Raw genomic sequence first — 17,452 nt, forward strand, 5'->3', positions numbered from 1 at the left:
AGAAACGTTCGAGTTATAAGCGTTCCAAATCTTGCATTTTTTCCTACTTGTTCAGTGCCTAGATTTCCATTTCACCCCCTATATCTTCCGGTTAGACGTAGTCCTACGTCAAAAATCCGAGATGACACTACATATCGACGTTTGTAAAACCGCCGAATGTCAACCCTGATTTACTCAAGGAGGTTCGTGCAGGAGATTTTCATTCTAAAGTTGAAGCCTGTGCACCTCGTTGAAACAAAATTCTGGATTGAATATCAAGTTAACACTGATGGTTCAGTGAGCATCGACGGTGTCGGTTGCGGCATCTTCGAAAACCGATATAGTGATAGTTTTTCTCTTTTTCCCCAATGTTCAATTTATAGCGCAGAAGTTATTTCGCTTCTTATCGCTACTCAAGAATACACACATGATTCACTTCCTAATGTTATATAATATTATATGATCCCACGAGCTGTCTCCGGGCTATTCATAAAGGTAAAAACGGCCACATCAAGGTCACTCGAGCTTATTGATTTCAAAGAAAAAAAAATCTCAATGCTCTTGCAATGAGGCCCCCATTTCTATAAGTCACCTTTTACTAGATTGCCAGCATAAAAGGACGCTGGAATTATAAATAACATTGGACAGCACTTGGGAGACATACTGAGTAATGATCTCTCTGGAAAATATTATATGATCCCACGATCTAATAGAATTTTTGAAAAAAAAAACAGAATTTTACAAGAAAATACGAAGAATTTTTTTAAACTCGAAATAACTGAAATTGGAACAATAAGAATATCGGAGACGAATGAATCGTAAGTCGTCTCGTGAACAAAGAAAAGAAGAAGAATAATAATTTAAATATATCCATACCATGCGAAAACAGTAACCCATGATGCATCATCCTATCGAAGCGAAAAAGAATAAAATAAAGCAGGTTAGATTCAAGAATCGACCACATTGTTGACGTAGGACTACGAAACTTCTTCATTAAATTTTAAACAATTCTCTAGTAGAAAGTTTTGATGAGCCGGAAAAGAGCCGAAGGTTTGCGTGGTTTTGTAGCATTAGTCGGGAATCGTGCAAAAATGCTGTTACCATCAGGTGACATAAAAATCGACATGGTGGCTCCACTGAACATGTATCGAGTAAATATTTTTTGTATGATATAAACATCAGGAAAAACTGTCTGCTCGCTGGTTGGTTCGAAACTATGATTTGGCATCGTTATAATCAGAAAACAGGCGAAAATTGGATTTGCTGATGATCTAGTTGGCAAAAAATTTTGTTAGTCCAGGAAATCATCGAAAAAAAGAATTGAATCGATTTTTTTATTCCCTCCCGATATTTTTGTCCGCTCCATTCCAAGATATAAAATGCGTTTGTGAAATATTCCAAAACTAGAGAGTTGAAGCTTTAAAATAATTCACATTCCATGATGCATCAAAACATTCCCTATCAAGTGATGTAAACATCTTTGCGATCTATTAAGCAATGCTCGAATTATAAGCGTTCGAAATCCTTTATTTTTCCCTACATGTTCAGTACCTAAATTTTCAGTTTCAGTTATATCTTCCAGTTAGACGTAGTCCTACGTCAAAACAGGAAGTGGGTTTCATCTGGTTTATGACCGCAAGGTGAACGTAGGACTATCACTGGTTTAGTGTCCATTTGTTCGAAGTTGCATCTGAATCAATTCTCAATGAATGGATGAATGAATATTGGGGGAAATTCGAAAACGAAAGCGTTACGTTGGAGGCACAAAGTTTTGAGCCTAAATACCGCTTTGTCGACTGAATGAAGTGACAAGATTATCACTTCATTCGATAAATTTTGCGCTCACTCTCCCGTTCCTCAAAACACCCACTTCCCGCTTGTCGGCGAACGTCGAGCGGAAATTAATTGTCTTTCTTAAGATTCATCTCGTACTTTTCCGATGTGAGTTTCCGAAGGGCGTAATTTTTCGATGATCGCACTTGTTTGAAGAAATTACAAAAAAGGATGTATTTGATAAATGTATTTGATTACCTCTTTCGCTTTAAAGAAATCTCCAATTCTGAGAAGAACTTTTTGATATTTGATTCGCTGAAAACAAAACAAAATCTCTCGTGTTGTGCGTAATGATGTTTAGCATTCTTCGCAGTTGCTGCTGTTTTTTTTTGGCTTCTGTGCAGTGATTTCTAAAGGCGCGTCCACATTATGCCGAATGATGACGATCGGCCTGTACCAGGCGGCATATTCGGTTCGTTATGTAATGTGGACGCCACATCGGGTGCACGAAGCCGAAGACCCATCGGATGCACGAAGCCGTCATGAACACACGAAGCACTATGTCGTCAACGCTAATTTACTTCGTTTTGTTTTGGTTCGACTTTCTCGAACCGGACCCACTTGTTTCGGGTTGGGTTCGGTTTGATTCGAGTCGGTTTTCGGCACGTCGGCAAGCCCGTGCGGTACGTCCACACTTAGCCGGCTTTACCGGGCAGCCAAGGCCGATTGGCGTAATGTGGACGCGTCTTAATAATTTAGTTGACGTTTGCTTTCGGGCTGTCGCACCGGCAGTAGCAGCAGCTTCCTTCTTGCTGGTCGCCTTCATCACCGGCTTGAACCAACACTACGGTAAAAATTTGAACGAACACGACGCACCAGTGCTCTCAAACAGGCTCTTGATGGTGACATCGTTCATGAGCGCTTTCTTGATAAACGAAGTTAGCTTCGCTACAGCAGGTGTACAACTATAATTGAGTGGATTTCCGAGCAGGCACCACCTTATATACAGATTTGTGTATTTTCAATAGCCTGGTTTTAAAGCATTTTTTTATCTATCGAAACAAGTTTTTATGTCAATAATTAACAAGCATATAATGCCTAGATATTTTATTTTTCGAATGGATATCATACCATTTCGTTCAGTTAGTTAGGAGGTCAAAATCTTGTTGACCCGGCGTAACGCTCTCGTTTTCGAAACTTTGAACTTATACCCCAGTATAGAAATGAAAGACGTAGGCCTACGACAATTAAAGAAACGGAGAGTGAATTAAAAGTTGAAATGTTGAAATGCTCACCCAATGTAAAACTAGCAAATGGTTATATTGTCTGTTAATGCTTCTACTTACTTGGCAGAGTCGGGAACCGCAGTGGGAATGCTCTTAACAGTTAACAATAGCAATATTAGTAATGCATAATGTATCTGAAAGAAAAATAAAATGAAAAAAGTATAGTTGAATATTTTAGGATGTTAACTTTTAGCGCAAGTGACTGTCTGATTTTCTAATACTTGTCATGCACCATGCAACACAAACGACCTACTTTTGAAGAGGGTGAGAAAAAGTGGAAAGGAAAAAAGGTACCACTCAGTGTCGCATTAGAGGTGAATGTGACCTGAAATTGACATTCGCGATGACAGCGGTACAGTGTCGACGTCTGATGGACTCGATGTTCACAAAAATATCCAATTAGAGGCGAAAATGTCCAATTATTCGTGGCGCATTTCAGGTCTGTCCAATTAGCTAGTAGTCGAATTAGATGTAACTTACTTTATATGTCACAAGGTAGGATCATAAAATGATTTAATGATTTTTGATAACCACATATACGTTACATCTCCCTTTTTTTAATTATATTAGAATTCTTGACTTTAACAGCACGTCTCAAGCGATGTATTCAGTTGATCTGTTGAAGCGGTTGAAGCTGTTCTCCATCGCCAATATCGCCTCGCAACGATTATCAACCAGATTCTCACGGCCACCACTGAATTTCTTATTTACCGTTTCACCGTGTCCACTTTTGTTTCACCTGATAACATCTTTTCTCGCATTGCCGACAGCTCGAAATCGCGGCATAACACGATAGTCTTGTGAATTCATCGTTCAATAACTTTGGTACTAAATTTATGTATTTCACTCCAATTATGATCCGGTCTTTAACAAGGGAGTAGTGAAGAACATCGAATGAGCATTTTTCGCCTGCTTTTTTCATCGGGAAATAAAACTGTCAAACTGCTCGTCCCCGCGTTGAGCGATTTGGTTGAAGTTGTACCGTTCGAACATAATGCACGATTTTGGAGCAAATTTTTTTTTCAATCACTTCCACGCCAACTTCGTCTTCGTGAGTTAGGCCAAAAGAGCCCTTAAAGGGAGGTCCGGGTAAACTTGTAGAGTGTATGCATCGGCTGATATTCAGAATCCGGGACACAGTACAGTTACCGGAGAGTGGAAGGATGATGTAATCTGTCTCATATATAAAAAATGTGACAAGCTGTATTGTGGGAACTACGGTGCAATCACAATCCTGAGTGGTGCTTGCAAAATTCTGTCTCAGATCCTCTTTCGGCGTCTATCGCCAATAGTCGGAATCGTTTGAGACTCACGAGGAACTTCGACAAGGCGATGGACTCTCCTGTTTGTATGCGATGGACAACGTGGCACTAGAAAGTGTTATGCGGTGAGCCTCAACATGCGGGGCACGATTTCCAAGTCTAGTCAGTTCATCTGCTTCGCCGACGACGTGGACATAATCGGAAAAACACATGCGGCGGTAGCGGACTTGTATACCGGACTGAAGCACGAAGTAGGGCTGATTGGGCAGAACATTTTACAAGATTGCCGGACAGCAACCCTGCAAAGATGGTATTCGCATCGTAGCCAAGTGAGCGAGGTGGTTGGACCAGGTGGATCAGGACTTGGCAAGAATCGGTGCAACCGAAAGTTGGAGAACTTCAACTATGAACCGAATGCATTGGCGAAACAATGTTGTGAATCAGATACAATCTCATCAAGGGATGTAGCATCATTGTAATTAAATATAAATCAAAGATCTTCTTAAAATAAAATGGTTTAACATGATCCGCTTTTTTATACGGACTCTTCCAATTTATTGAAAGATCCTATTGGCAGCTCTGACTGCGAGAAAGTGACGTTAACACATTGCACTATGATCCAGGAGGTGCATTTAAGTGGAAATTAGCATCTAGAGCTCGACAGTGATTCTCTAGACAAAAACTGTCTTCGACAAAGTTGTTACATATAATAGAGCGAAAATTTCTTCCCATCCAGCTTGTGACATGTTGTTCAGTAAATTACATTTAATGCGACGTGCCGGAGAAACACTTTGCCACTCACTGAAACTAATTGTTGCCTTGATGAGCGCCGAACCGAAGCTTGATGCGGGTTTTCTGATTGTCGTGAGCAGCTTTGCAAGCCAACTCGAGCACTCCGACGACCGAAACTCTATAATCCCTGTTAGGTATACTGGTGCTCCGGCACCAATCCGTTCGGCCTAGTTACCCTTGCGGAGCAATCAGTGAATGCGACCAACAGGGAACTGGAGACCTGCACGGTTCGAGTGGGACTTTGCCTTTCCCTTAACTTGTCCTCCTTTGTTACGTCCACGATGCCGATGCCGTACAACCACACGGGTTTACGGTTTGAAAGAAAATAAGAATTTTTTTTTGGGGTCCGCGTGTTTTATACTCTAGCGGTACACACTCACAGGATAGAGACAAATCGGCAGACTCAGCCAGAGGGGCGAGTCCAACGAGACGAACGAATGAGCGTTAAAAGGGAGCGATGGCAAAAAAGATAGGTGGGTAATGTCGGGGACATAACCGGAGTGACGTAGGACTATACAAAGGGGACAGCTTTTGCTAAATATATATTTTAAATATATTGTATTCTTTTCTTCTCCTACGTAAATACCTACCTATCTACCTGAAAAATGGATTAGTTTACTGTTTACTCTTTATGAACATGTTGGGGGTTCTGAAAAGAACCTTTGTTGTGTTTTTGCTTTTTTTTACAAACTTTCTCAATTTTTTCTCACTATCTCATAGTTGATTCTTGATTTTTTTTTTTTCTGAAGGCTTTGTACTTATTAAATGTTCAACGCCAGGCATCTTTTGGCGTATGTACATATCGTACAATCAAAATGATGGCTGTGATAGGGAATGCATAGGTGGTCATCAGCTCATTCACTGTTTTGCCACCCAACTCGATCACTTCGGCGGCCGAAACTATATAACGGCGGCTAGGTGGACTGGTGCACTGGTACTAACGCGCTCGGCCTAGCTACCCTTGCGGAGCAATTGGCGAATACACCTACGCGGAACTAAAGACCAACACGTTTCGAGCGGGATTTTATCTTTCCCTTCACTTTTCCTCCTTTCTCATGTCCAGACATGGCTGCTTGTGTTAGTTTGTTGATGTGATGTGATGCGAAACGATGTGGTGTACGGTTTGGATGAGAATGATCGTTACGGCAGCGGAGCGGGGATTTTGAAGCTGGCTGGCTCGAGAATTACGCATGTGTGAGACTGCGACCAATGTTTCGTTCATTTTTTGACGTAGGACTACGTCTTTCATTTCTATACCGGGGTGTAAAATCAAAGTTTCGAAAACGAAAGCGTTACGCCGGAGACCGAGATTTTGAGCGTTAATAGCTCCTAAACAACTGAACGAAATGGTATGATAAACACTTCATTCGAAAGATAAAATGTCTACGCGTTATATACTTGTTACTTTTTGATCCAAAAACTTGTTTCAATAGTCTTAAAATTGCTTTCAAAACAGGCTATTGAAATCACCAATCGGTATATAAGCGAGCGGCGCTCGGAAATCCACTCAGTTCTAATTGAACAGCGATTGGAGCATGTTGTCGCTGTTGCGGTGAAGCTCTTTATTTATCATGAAAGCGCGGATGAACGGTGTCACCAAGAGCCTGTTTGTGCACCCTAGGCCAGAAGGGAATCTATCAGGAGGAGAGTGATGCCACAAACGGTTCCCTGGGAAGACATCGCTACACACACATACACGCGCGGCTATTAACAGGTGGTTATCGAGTTGGCATTAACCACTGGTGGGCTTCCAGTATCGAGGAAAATGTGGAAATATCTAATCGTTACTGAAAATAATCTGCCAGTTCCTTTGGGAATTTTCAAAATATATTCATGTGAAAGAGTTCAATTGAATGTTTTCTATCCATGTAACACTGTGACCAAATATGTTTCAATCAAGTGCTATTAACAGGTGGTTATCGAGTTGGCATTAACCACTGGTGGGCTTCCAGTATCGAGGAAAATGTGGAAATATCTAATCGTTACTGAGAATAATCTGCCAGTTCCTTTGGGAATTTTCAAAATATATTCATGTGAAAGAGTTTAATTGAATGTTTTCTATCCATGTAACACTGTGACCAAATACATTTGGTTTTGTGGTTTTTCAGTCAATCGCAATTAACAGGATAGCTTCAGAAGATTATTCTTCCCCATCAGTAGGATATTTCCGTATCCAATATTGTATGCGCCCGCAATCGATTATTGCTCAGTCGCCGAAAGTTCTGAGCTCAGAGAGTTCATTCCCCTCTAGTTTGCCTTCCAAATTGCCATCGTAAACCACACCTTCTCTCGATTCAATCACACACAAGAAGCATACTTAAGCGATATTCTGGTGGTGAGACACATTCATTTTTCGTGAGGACATCGACAAGACAACATCGTTGCCTAACGTGCTGGAGGAGGTGGACGGCGAAGGATCGACACATACACGCGCAGAACTCTTTCCGTTAGGATGCTATTCAGCATCGGGAAAGTTCCGGAAAGATCTAATCATTGCTGGAAAATAATCTGCCAGTTCCTCTGGGAATTTTCAAAATATATTCATGTGAAAGAGTTTAATTGAATGTTTTCTATCCATGTTACACTGTGACCAAATATGTTTCAATCAAGTGCTATTAACAGGTGGTTATCGAGTTGGCATTAACCACTGGTGGGCTTCCAGTATCGAGGAAAATGTGGAAATATCTAATCGTTACTGAAAATAATCTGCCAGTTCCTTTGGGAATTTTCAAAATATATTCATGTGAAAGAGTTTAATTGAATGTTTTCTATCCATGTAACACTGTGACCAAATACATTTGGTTTTGTGGTTTTTCAATCAATCGCAATTAAAAGGATAGCTTCAGAAGATTATTCTTCCCCATCAGTAGGATATTTCCGTATCCAATATTGTATGCGCCCGCAATCGATTATTGCTCAGTCGCCGAAAGTTCCGAGCTCAGAGAGTTCATTCCCCTCTAGTTTGCCTTCCAAATTGCCATCGTAAACCACACCTTCTCTCGATTCAATCACACACAAAAAGCATACTTAAGCGATATTCTGGTGGTGAGACACATTCATTTCACACAGGTGGTTATCGAGTTGGCATTAACCACTGGTGGGCTTCCAGTATCGAGGAAAATGTGGAAATATCTAATCGTTACTGAGAATAATCTGCCAGTTCCTTTGGGAATTTTCAAAATATATTCATGTGAAAGAGTTTAATTGAATGTTTTCTATCCATGTAACACTGTGACCAAATACATTTGGTTTTGTGGTTTTTCAGTCAATCGCAATTAACAGGATAGCTTCAGAAGATTATTCTTCCCCATCAGTAGGATATTTCCGTATCCAATATTGTATGCGCCCGCAATCGATTATTGCTCAGTCGCCGAAAGTTCCGAGCTCAGAGAGTTCATTCCCCTCTAGTTTGCCTTCCAAATTGCCATCGTAAACCACACCTTCTCTCGATTCAATCACACACAAAAAGCATACTTAAGCGATATTCTGGTGGTGAGACACATTCATTTTTCGTGAGGACATCGACAAGACAACATCGTTGCCTAACGTGCTGGAGGAGGTGGACGGCGAAGGATCGACACATACACGCGCAGAACTCTTTCCGTTAGGATGCCATTCAGCATCGGGAAAGTTCCGGAAAGATCTAATCATTGCTGGAAAATAATCTGCTAGTTCCTCTGGGAATTTTCAAAATATATTCATGTGAAAGAGTTTAATTGAATGTTTTCTATCCATGTAACACTGTGACCAAATATATTTCAATCAAGTGCTATTAACAGGTGGTTATCGAGTTGGCATTAACCACTGGTGAGCTTCCAGTATCGAGGAAAATGTGGAAATAACTAATCGTTACTGAAAATAATCTGCCAGTTCCTCTGGGAATTTTCAAAATATATTCATGTGAAAGAGTTTAATTGAATGTTTTCTATCCATGTAACACTGTGACCAAATATGTTTCAATCAAGTGCTATTAACAGATGGTTATCGAGTTAGCATTAACCACTGGTGGGCTTCCAGTATCGAGGAAAATGTGGAAATATCTAATCGTTACTGAAAATAATCTGCCAGTTCCTCTGGGAATTTAAAATTACATTCATGTGAAAGAGTTTATTTTAATGTTTTCTATCCATGAAACACTGTGACCAAATACATTTGGTTTTGTGATTTTTCAATCAATCGCAATTAACAGGATAGCTTCTGAAGATTATTCTTCCCCATCAGTAGGATATTTCCGTATCCAATATTGGATGCATAAAACCTTGTGGCTCCAACGTAACGCTCTCGTTTTCGAAGTTCTCCAAATATTCATTCATTCAGAATGAATTCAGATTCAACTTCAAACAAATGATCTCTAAATCAACGATAGTCCTACGTCACCCTTGCGGTTATACCATAGATATAACCCACTTCCTGTTTTTTCTTTTTCCTTCCCAATCGTGCTTCATTCTATTTCGCTGCTGCTCTGGTTGCCCGTTTTGGTCGGTACGATTTGAGGAGCACAAAATGGACCAATCAAAAATGGGCACATAGTGCATTTGGACAATGCTTGATATTTCACAATTATTCAATTGTTTATCTCAAGAAAAAAGTCGGGTGGGTAATGTTGGGGACATAACCGGAGTGACGTAGGACTATACAAAGGGGACAGCTTTTGTTAAATATATATATTAAATATATTGTTTTATTTCCTTCTCCTACGTGAATTCCTACCTATCTACCTGAAAAATGGATTAGTTTACTGTTTACTCTTAATGAATATGTTGATGGTTCTGAAAAGAACCTTTGGTGTTGTGTTTTTGTTATCACTCGATATTCCCATCTTGTTCGGTATAACCTTCCTGTTTAGCTATTGCGTTTGCCACTCGCCACAGCTTTCACAGTTGGAAAATTTATTCCCATCCAGCTTGTGACATATTGTTCAGTAAATTACATTTAATGCGACGTGCCGGAGAAACACTTTGCCACTCACTGAAACTAATTGTTGCCTTGATGAGCGCCGAACCGAAGCTGCTCTGTTCTTGATGCGGGTTTTCTGATTGTCGTGAGCAGCTTTGCAAGCCAACTCGAGCACTCCGACGGCCGAAACTCTATAATCGCTGTTAGGTATACTGGTGCTCCGGCACCAATCCGAGCAATCAGTGAATGCGACCAACAGGGAACTGGAGACCTGCACGGTTCGAGTGAGACTTTGCCTTTCCCTTAACTTGTCCTCCTTTGTTACGTCCACGATGCCGATGCCGTACAACCACACGGGTTTACGGTTTGAAAGAAAATAAGATATTTTTTTGGGGTCCGCGTGTTTTATACTCTAGCGGTACACACTCACAGGATAGAGACAAATCGGCAGACTCAGCCAAAGAGGCGAGTCCAACGAGACGAACGAATGAGCGTTAAAAGGGAGCGATGGCAAAAAAATACATTCATTATGATTTGTTCGCTCGTTGGATTCACATGCAGGCTAAAAAGGGTCCTTTTCAGGATCACAAAATTATCTTCAATCTAAAGAGTTTATTGTTTTGTTATCACTCGATATCCCCATCTTGTTCGGCTAAACCTTCCTGTTTAGCGATTTGTTGCCACTCGCCACAGCTTTCACAGTTGGAAAATTTCTTCCCATCCAGCTTTGTGACATGTTGTACAGTAAATTACATTCAATGCGACGTGCCGAAGCGCCACTCAGTGTCGCATTGGAGGCGATTTTAACCTGTAATGGAACATTTGCGATGACAGTGGACAGTGTCGACTTTCAATGTGGGGTCATAATTTGGATCTCTATGTTCACAAATGTCCAACTAAATAAGTCGCATTACATGTCCGTCCAATTAGCTAAATGTCGAACAAATTGTAAATTACTGTACTTTCAATCTGGAAACAATTTAAGAATTGGTGAAAATTGAATAATCAGGAAAGTCCCCAACTATCAATAAGCTCAGAACAACTGCCAAATTCACATACTCATCAGATCCTGGCAAACAAATTAAGAAAAAATCAATTTGTGTTTTATTATTATTTTGGATAATGTTTTAGAAAGCATTGAACTGTATTTCCTAAACTCTTTTTTGGAAGGTTTAATGGCCCTGAAAAGCGCCTTGTTTTATGGAATGGTTCCAATTTAGAAAACTTTGTACTCGTGGTTTTGAAAAAAACCATTTCGAACACCCTCGATGCCGCCTTGTTCTGGATTGGCAACAAAGCAGTTTGTATAAAGAACAAACTTTTTTCTTCTGCTACCTGATGCCGTTTTGCGATTGCGTTTGCCACTCGCCACTCACTGCAACTGCCTGTTGTCTTGATGTCCACCGAACCGAATGTGTTCTGTTCCGAATGCGGGTTTTCTTATCGTCGCAAGCAGCTTTGCCAGCTAACTCGATCACTTCGGCGGCCGAAACTATATAACGCCGACTAGGTGGACTGGCGCACTGGTACTAACGCGCTCGGCCTAGCTACCCTTGCGGGGAACTCCAGATCAACACTGTTCGAGCGGGATTTTGCCTTTCCCTTCACTTTTCCTCCTTTACCATGTCCAGACATGGCTGCTTGGGTTGGTTTGTTGATGTGTTGTGATGCGAACCGATGTGGTGTACGGTTTGAATGAGAATGATCGTTGCGGCAGCGGAGCGTGGATTTTTAAGCTGACTGGCTGGCTCGAGAATTACGCATGTGTGAGACTGCGACCAATGTTTCGTTCATTTTTTTCTTTTTCCTTTCCAATCGTGCTTCATTCTATTTCGCTGCTGCTCTGGTTGCCCGTTTTGGTCGGTACGATTTGAGGAGCACAAAATGGACCAATCAAAAATGGGCACATAGTGCATTTTGACAATGCTTGATATTTCACAATTATTCAATTATTTATCTCAAGAAAAATGAAATATAATTCGTTATGATAGATGCGTAGATATATTTCCTATCAATTGATGCAAAAACCTTTGCGATCTATTGAGAAATGCTCGAGTAATAAGCGTTCCAAATCTTGCATTTTTTCCTACTTGTTCAGTGCCTAGATTTCCATTTCACCCCCTATATCTTCCGGTTAGACGTAGTCCTACGTCAAAATGAAATGTTATTCGTTATGATAGATGCGTAGATATATTTCCTATCAATTGATGCAAACACCTTTACGATTTATTGAGAAATGCTCGAGTTATAAGCGTTCCAAATCTTGCATTTTTTCCTACTTGTTCAGTGCCTAGATTTTCATTTCACCCCCTATATCTTCCGGTTAGACGTAGTCCTACGTCAAAAATACATTCATTACGATTTGTTCGCTCGTTGGATTCACATGCAGGCTAAAAAGGGTCCTTTTCAGGATCACAAAATTATTTTCAATCTAAAGAGTTTATTGTTTTGTTATCACTCGATATCCCCATCTTGTTCGGCTAAACCTTGCTGTTTAGCGATTTGTTGCCACTCGCCACAGCTTTCACAGTTGGAAAATTTCTTCCCATCCAGCTTTGTGACATGTTGTACAGTAAATTACATTCAATGCGACGTGCCGAAGCGCCACTCAGTGTCGTATTGGAGGCGATTTTAACCTGTAATTGAACATTTGCGATAACAGTGGTACAGTGTCGACTTTCAATGTGGGGTCATAATTTGGATCTCTATGTTTACAAAAATGTCCAACTAAATAAGTCGCATTACATGTCCGTCCAATTAGCTAAATGTCGAACTATCGAACTAAATGTCCCCAACTATCAATAAGCTCAGAACAAATGCCAAATTCACATACTCATCAGATCCTGGCAAACAAATTATGAAAAAATCAATTTGTGTTTTATTATTATTTTGGATAATGTTTTAGAAAGCATTGAACTGTATTTCCTAAACTCTTTTTTGGAAGGTTTAATGGCCCTGAAAAGCGCCTTGTTTTATGGAATGGTTCCAATTTAGAAAACTTTGTACTCGTGATTTTGAAAAAAAAACCATTTCGAACGCCCTCGATGCCGCCTTGTTCTGGATTTGCCACCAAAGCAGAACAAACACAAACACATAGAACAAACTTTGTTCTTCTGCTACCTGCTGCCGTTTTGCGATTGCGTTTGCCATTCGCCACTCGCTGCAACTGCCTGTTGTTGTCTTGATGTCCACCGAACTGAATGTGTTCTGTTCTGAATGCGGTTTTTCTAGGTGGACTGGTGCACTGGTACTAACGCGCTCGGCCTAGCTACCCTTGCGGGGAACTCCAGATCAACACGAGCGGGAACTCCAGATCAAGGTTCGAGCGGGATTTTGCCTTTCCCTTCATTTTCCTCCTTTACCATGTCCAGACATGGCTGCTAGGGTTGGTTTGTTGATGTGTTGTGATGCGAACCGATGTGGTGTACGGTTTGAATGAGAATGACCGTTACGGCAGCGGAGCGGGGATTTTTAAGCTGACTGGCTGGCTCGAGAATTACGCATGTGTGAGACTGCGACCAATGTTTCGTTCATTTTTTTTCTTTTTCCTTTCCAATCGTGCTTCATTCTATTTCGCTGCTGCTCTGGTTGCCCGTTTTGGTCGGTACGATTTGAGGAGCACAAAATGGACCAATCAAAAATGGGCACATAGTGCATTTTGACAATGCTTGATATTTCACAATTATTCAATTATTTATCTCAAGAAAAATGAAATGTTATTCATTATGATAGATGCGTAGATATATTTCCTATCAATTGATGCAAAAACCTTTGCGATCTATTGAGAAATGCTCGAGTTATAAGCGTTCCAAATCTTGCATTTTTTCCTACTTGTTCAGTGCCTAGATTTCCATTTCACCCCCTATATCTTCCGGTTAGACGTAGTCCTACGTCAAAATGAAGCGTAACCGTGTTCAGGAGATTACAGAAAATATTTCTGCTGAAGAACTGGGCTTCGCAACAGCTTCGGATCCAGTATAATCTCTTAGTAATAGGCAAACACCAGAGTATTCCGATCTTCTGATTCCGGAAAATGCTAAGCATTTGATTTTGTAGTTTTTTATTTGTATGATTTTTATTTATTACTATGAATTTAATTTCCATTTTAACAACTAAAACAGGTTAATATGTACATACAGAAGATATTTTTTTTATTAAATAGTTTATTTTTACAGGCTCGAGTTTAGAAGGGTGACATTTTCTTCAGGAAAAGGAAGGGATATAAGGATATGTTGACAATGTTCACACTCACATTCGCACTCACATTCATCATACTCAATTCTTAAGCCTATCTTATATCTAATATGTATTTACATTTCACCTTATTCTATTGTTAGTAAGAAGGGATTTAATTTCTCGCGAAGGAAAAGGAAAAGGAAAATATAAGGATATAAGGACAATCACACACGAAGATCGATAACTTTTAAGAAGACGTATATTTGGGACATGTAATCAAGGTCTAACCGAGCCAACACATCTCTCACCGGCACATTGGGCTGTCTTCCTCTGGCCCGAAGAGAGTTTTCTAAATTCGATCCGGCAACAAGATACACCTCGCACGACCAAACAACGTGTTCGATGTCGTGGTAACCTTGGCCACAAGCACAGATATTGCCATCGGCAAGATTAAAACGAAAGAGTAGCTCGTCTAACGAACAGTGATTGGACATGAGTCGAGAGAAGGTGCGAATAAAGTCCCGACTCAAGTCCAGACTTTTGAACCATGGTTTGAGGCTAACCTTAGGGATAATCGAGTGAAGCCACCGACCCAATTCATCTTCGTTCCACTTACGTTGCCATTTAACGATGGTATTTTTACGGACTAAAGAATAAAATTCATTGAAGGCGATTTGACGCTGATAAATATCGCCTTCAATTGCACCTACCTTTGCCAATGAGTCAGCCCTCTCATTACTCGGAATTGAGCAATGTGAGGGGACCCAGACAAAGGTAATGACATAACAGCGTCTGGTTAAGCACTCAAAATTTCTCGTATTCTCTCAAGGAAGTACGGCGAGTGCTTTTCCGGCCTCACTGAACGGATAGCTTCGACAGAGCTAAGACTATCCGTTACAATGTAATAGTGTTCAACAGGTCGTGAGGCGACGCTGTCCAGCGCCCAGTGTATTGCTGCCAATTCAGCAATATACACTGAGCAAGGATTCTGAAGACTGTGGGAGGTGCTAAAAAATTCGTTGGACACTCCAAATCCTGTGGACTCATTCATAGAGGACCCATCAGTAAAGTACATATTATCACAATTGATACGCCCATATTTTGCATTGAAGATCGTAGGAACTATCTTATATCTAATATGTATTTACATTTCACCTTATTCTATTGTTAGTAAGAAGGGATTTAATTTCTCGCGAAGGAAAAGGAAAAGGAAAATATAAGGATATAAGGACAATCACACACGAAGATCGATAACTTTTAAGAAGACGTATATTTGGGACATGTAATCAAGGTCTAACCGAGCCAACACATCTCTCACCGGCACATTGGGCTGTCTTCCTCTGGCCCGAAGAGAGTTTTCTAAATTCGATCTGGCAACAAGATACACCTCGCACGACCAAACAACGTGTTCGATGTCGTGGTAACCTTGGCCACAAGCACAGATATTGCCATCGGCAAGATTAAAACGAAAGAGTAGCGCGTCTAACGAACAGTGATTGGACATGAGTCGAGAGAAGGTGCGAATAAAGTCCCGACTCAAGTCCAGACTTTTGAACCATGGTTTGAGGCTAACCTTAGGGATAATCGAGTGAAGCCACCGACCCAATTCATCTTCGTTCCACTTACGTTGCCATTTAACGATGGTATTTTTACGGACTAAAGAATAAAATTCATTGAAGGCGATTTGACGCTGATAAATATCGCCTTCAATTGCACCTACCTTTGCCAATGAGTCAGCCCTCTCATTACCCGGAATTGAGCAATGTGAGGGGACCCAGACAAAGGTAATGACATAACAGCGTCTGGATAAAGCACTCAAAATTTCTCGTATTCTCTCAAGAAAATACGGCGAGTGCTTTTCCGGCCTCACTGAACGGATAGCTTCGACAGAGCTAAGACTATCCGTTACAATGTAATAGTGTTCAACAGGTCGTGAGGCGACGCTGTCCAGCGCCCAGTGTATTGCTGCCAATTCAGCAATATACACTGAGCAAGGATTCTGAAGACTGTGGGAGGTGCTAAAAAATTCGTTGAACACTCCAAATCCTGTTGACTCATTCATAGAGGACCCATCAGTAAAGCACATATTATCACAATTGATACGCCCATATTTTGCATTGAAGATCGTAGGAACGATCCCCGATCGATGATAATCTGGAATTCCATGGATTTTCTCCTTCATGAACAGATCAAAATGTACAGAGGAATTGATGTAGTCAGGAAAACAAACACGGTTGGGAATATACGAAGAAGGATCAACCTGCATGGAGATGAATTCATGATATGAAGTCATGAATCCAGAATGAAAATTTAGCCCGATCAGCTGCTCAAAATTTCCGATCACCAATGGGTTCATGACCTTACACCGGATGAAGAACCGAAGAGATAATAAATTGAAGCGATCTTTTAGTGGGAGTAGGCCTGCCAAAACCTCGAGACTCATGGTATGCGTTGAGGGCATACATCCCAACGCGATTCGGAGACAAAGATACTGAATTCGCTCGAGTTTAATGAGGTGTGTTTTGGCAGCTGATTGAAAACAGAAACTGCCATACTCCATCACTGAGAGAATAGTTGTTCGATACAACATTATAAGATCTTCTGGATGGGCTCCCCACCAGGTGCCGGTAATTGTACGGAGAAAGTTTATTCTTTGTTGGCATTTTTTACTCAGATACCTAATATGGCCCCCCCAAGTACATTTGGAGTCGAATCAGACCCCAAGATACTTGAATGACATAGCATGAGTGATTGGTTTACCCAAAAGTTGAAGCTTTGGTTTTGCTGGTCTATGCTTCCTAGAAAAAACCACCATCTCTGTTTTCTCCGTGGAGAATTCGATCCCTAGCCCAATGGCCCAGGTTGAAAAATTGTTCAAAGTATCTTGTAAGGGTTCTTGCAGGTCGGATTCTTTTGATCCTACGACAGACACTACTCCATCATCTGCAAGTTGTCTTAAGCTGCAATTTTGTGTAAGGCAATTGTCAATGTCGCTTACATAGAAGTTGTACAAAAGGGGGCTTAAACATGAGCCCTGAGGGAGGCCCATGTAAGAGACCCGACTTACTGCCGAATCTCCATGAGAAAATTTCAAATGTTTCTCACAAAGCAAGTTATATAACATATTATTCAATAGAGGCGGTAGACCCCGAGAGTGTAATTTGTCTGACAAAACCTCTATTGAAACAGAATCATACGGAAGATTATAAAAATAAATTTGAATAAAACAATAGGAACAACAAAAGTTTGGTAAAATAATGTCATCAATCAACTCATCGCCAGGAAAAT

General features: G+C 40.7%; 1 protein-coding gene across 1 annotated transcript in view; it reads right to left on the reverse strand.

Annotated features, from left to right (window-relative positions):
• Nucleotides 1-17,452, reverse strand: part of LOC129779279 (uncharacterized) — a 53,777-nt gene that overhangs the window by 14,872 nt on the left and 21,453 nt on the right. The window contains exon 2 of the mRNA XM_055786678.1: nt 3,099-3,172. Within this exon, the coding sequence (XP_055642653.1) occupies nt 3,099-3,172 (74 nt within the window). The remainder of the gene's footprint in view (nt 1-3,098; nt 3,173-17,452) is intronic.

This window comes from Toxorhynchites rutilus, chromosome 3 (genome assembly GCF_029784135.1).
Source record: "Toxorhynchites rutilus septentrionalis strain SRP chromosome 3, ASM2978413v1, whole genome shotgun sequence".
NCBI classification, from domain to species: domain Eukaryota; kingdom Metazoa; phylum Arthropoda; class Insecta; order Diptera; family Culicidae; genus Toxorhynchites; species Toxorhynchites rutilus.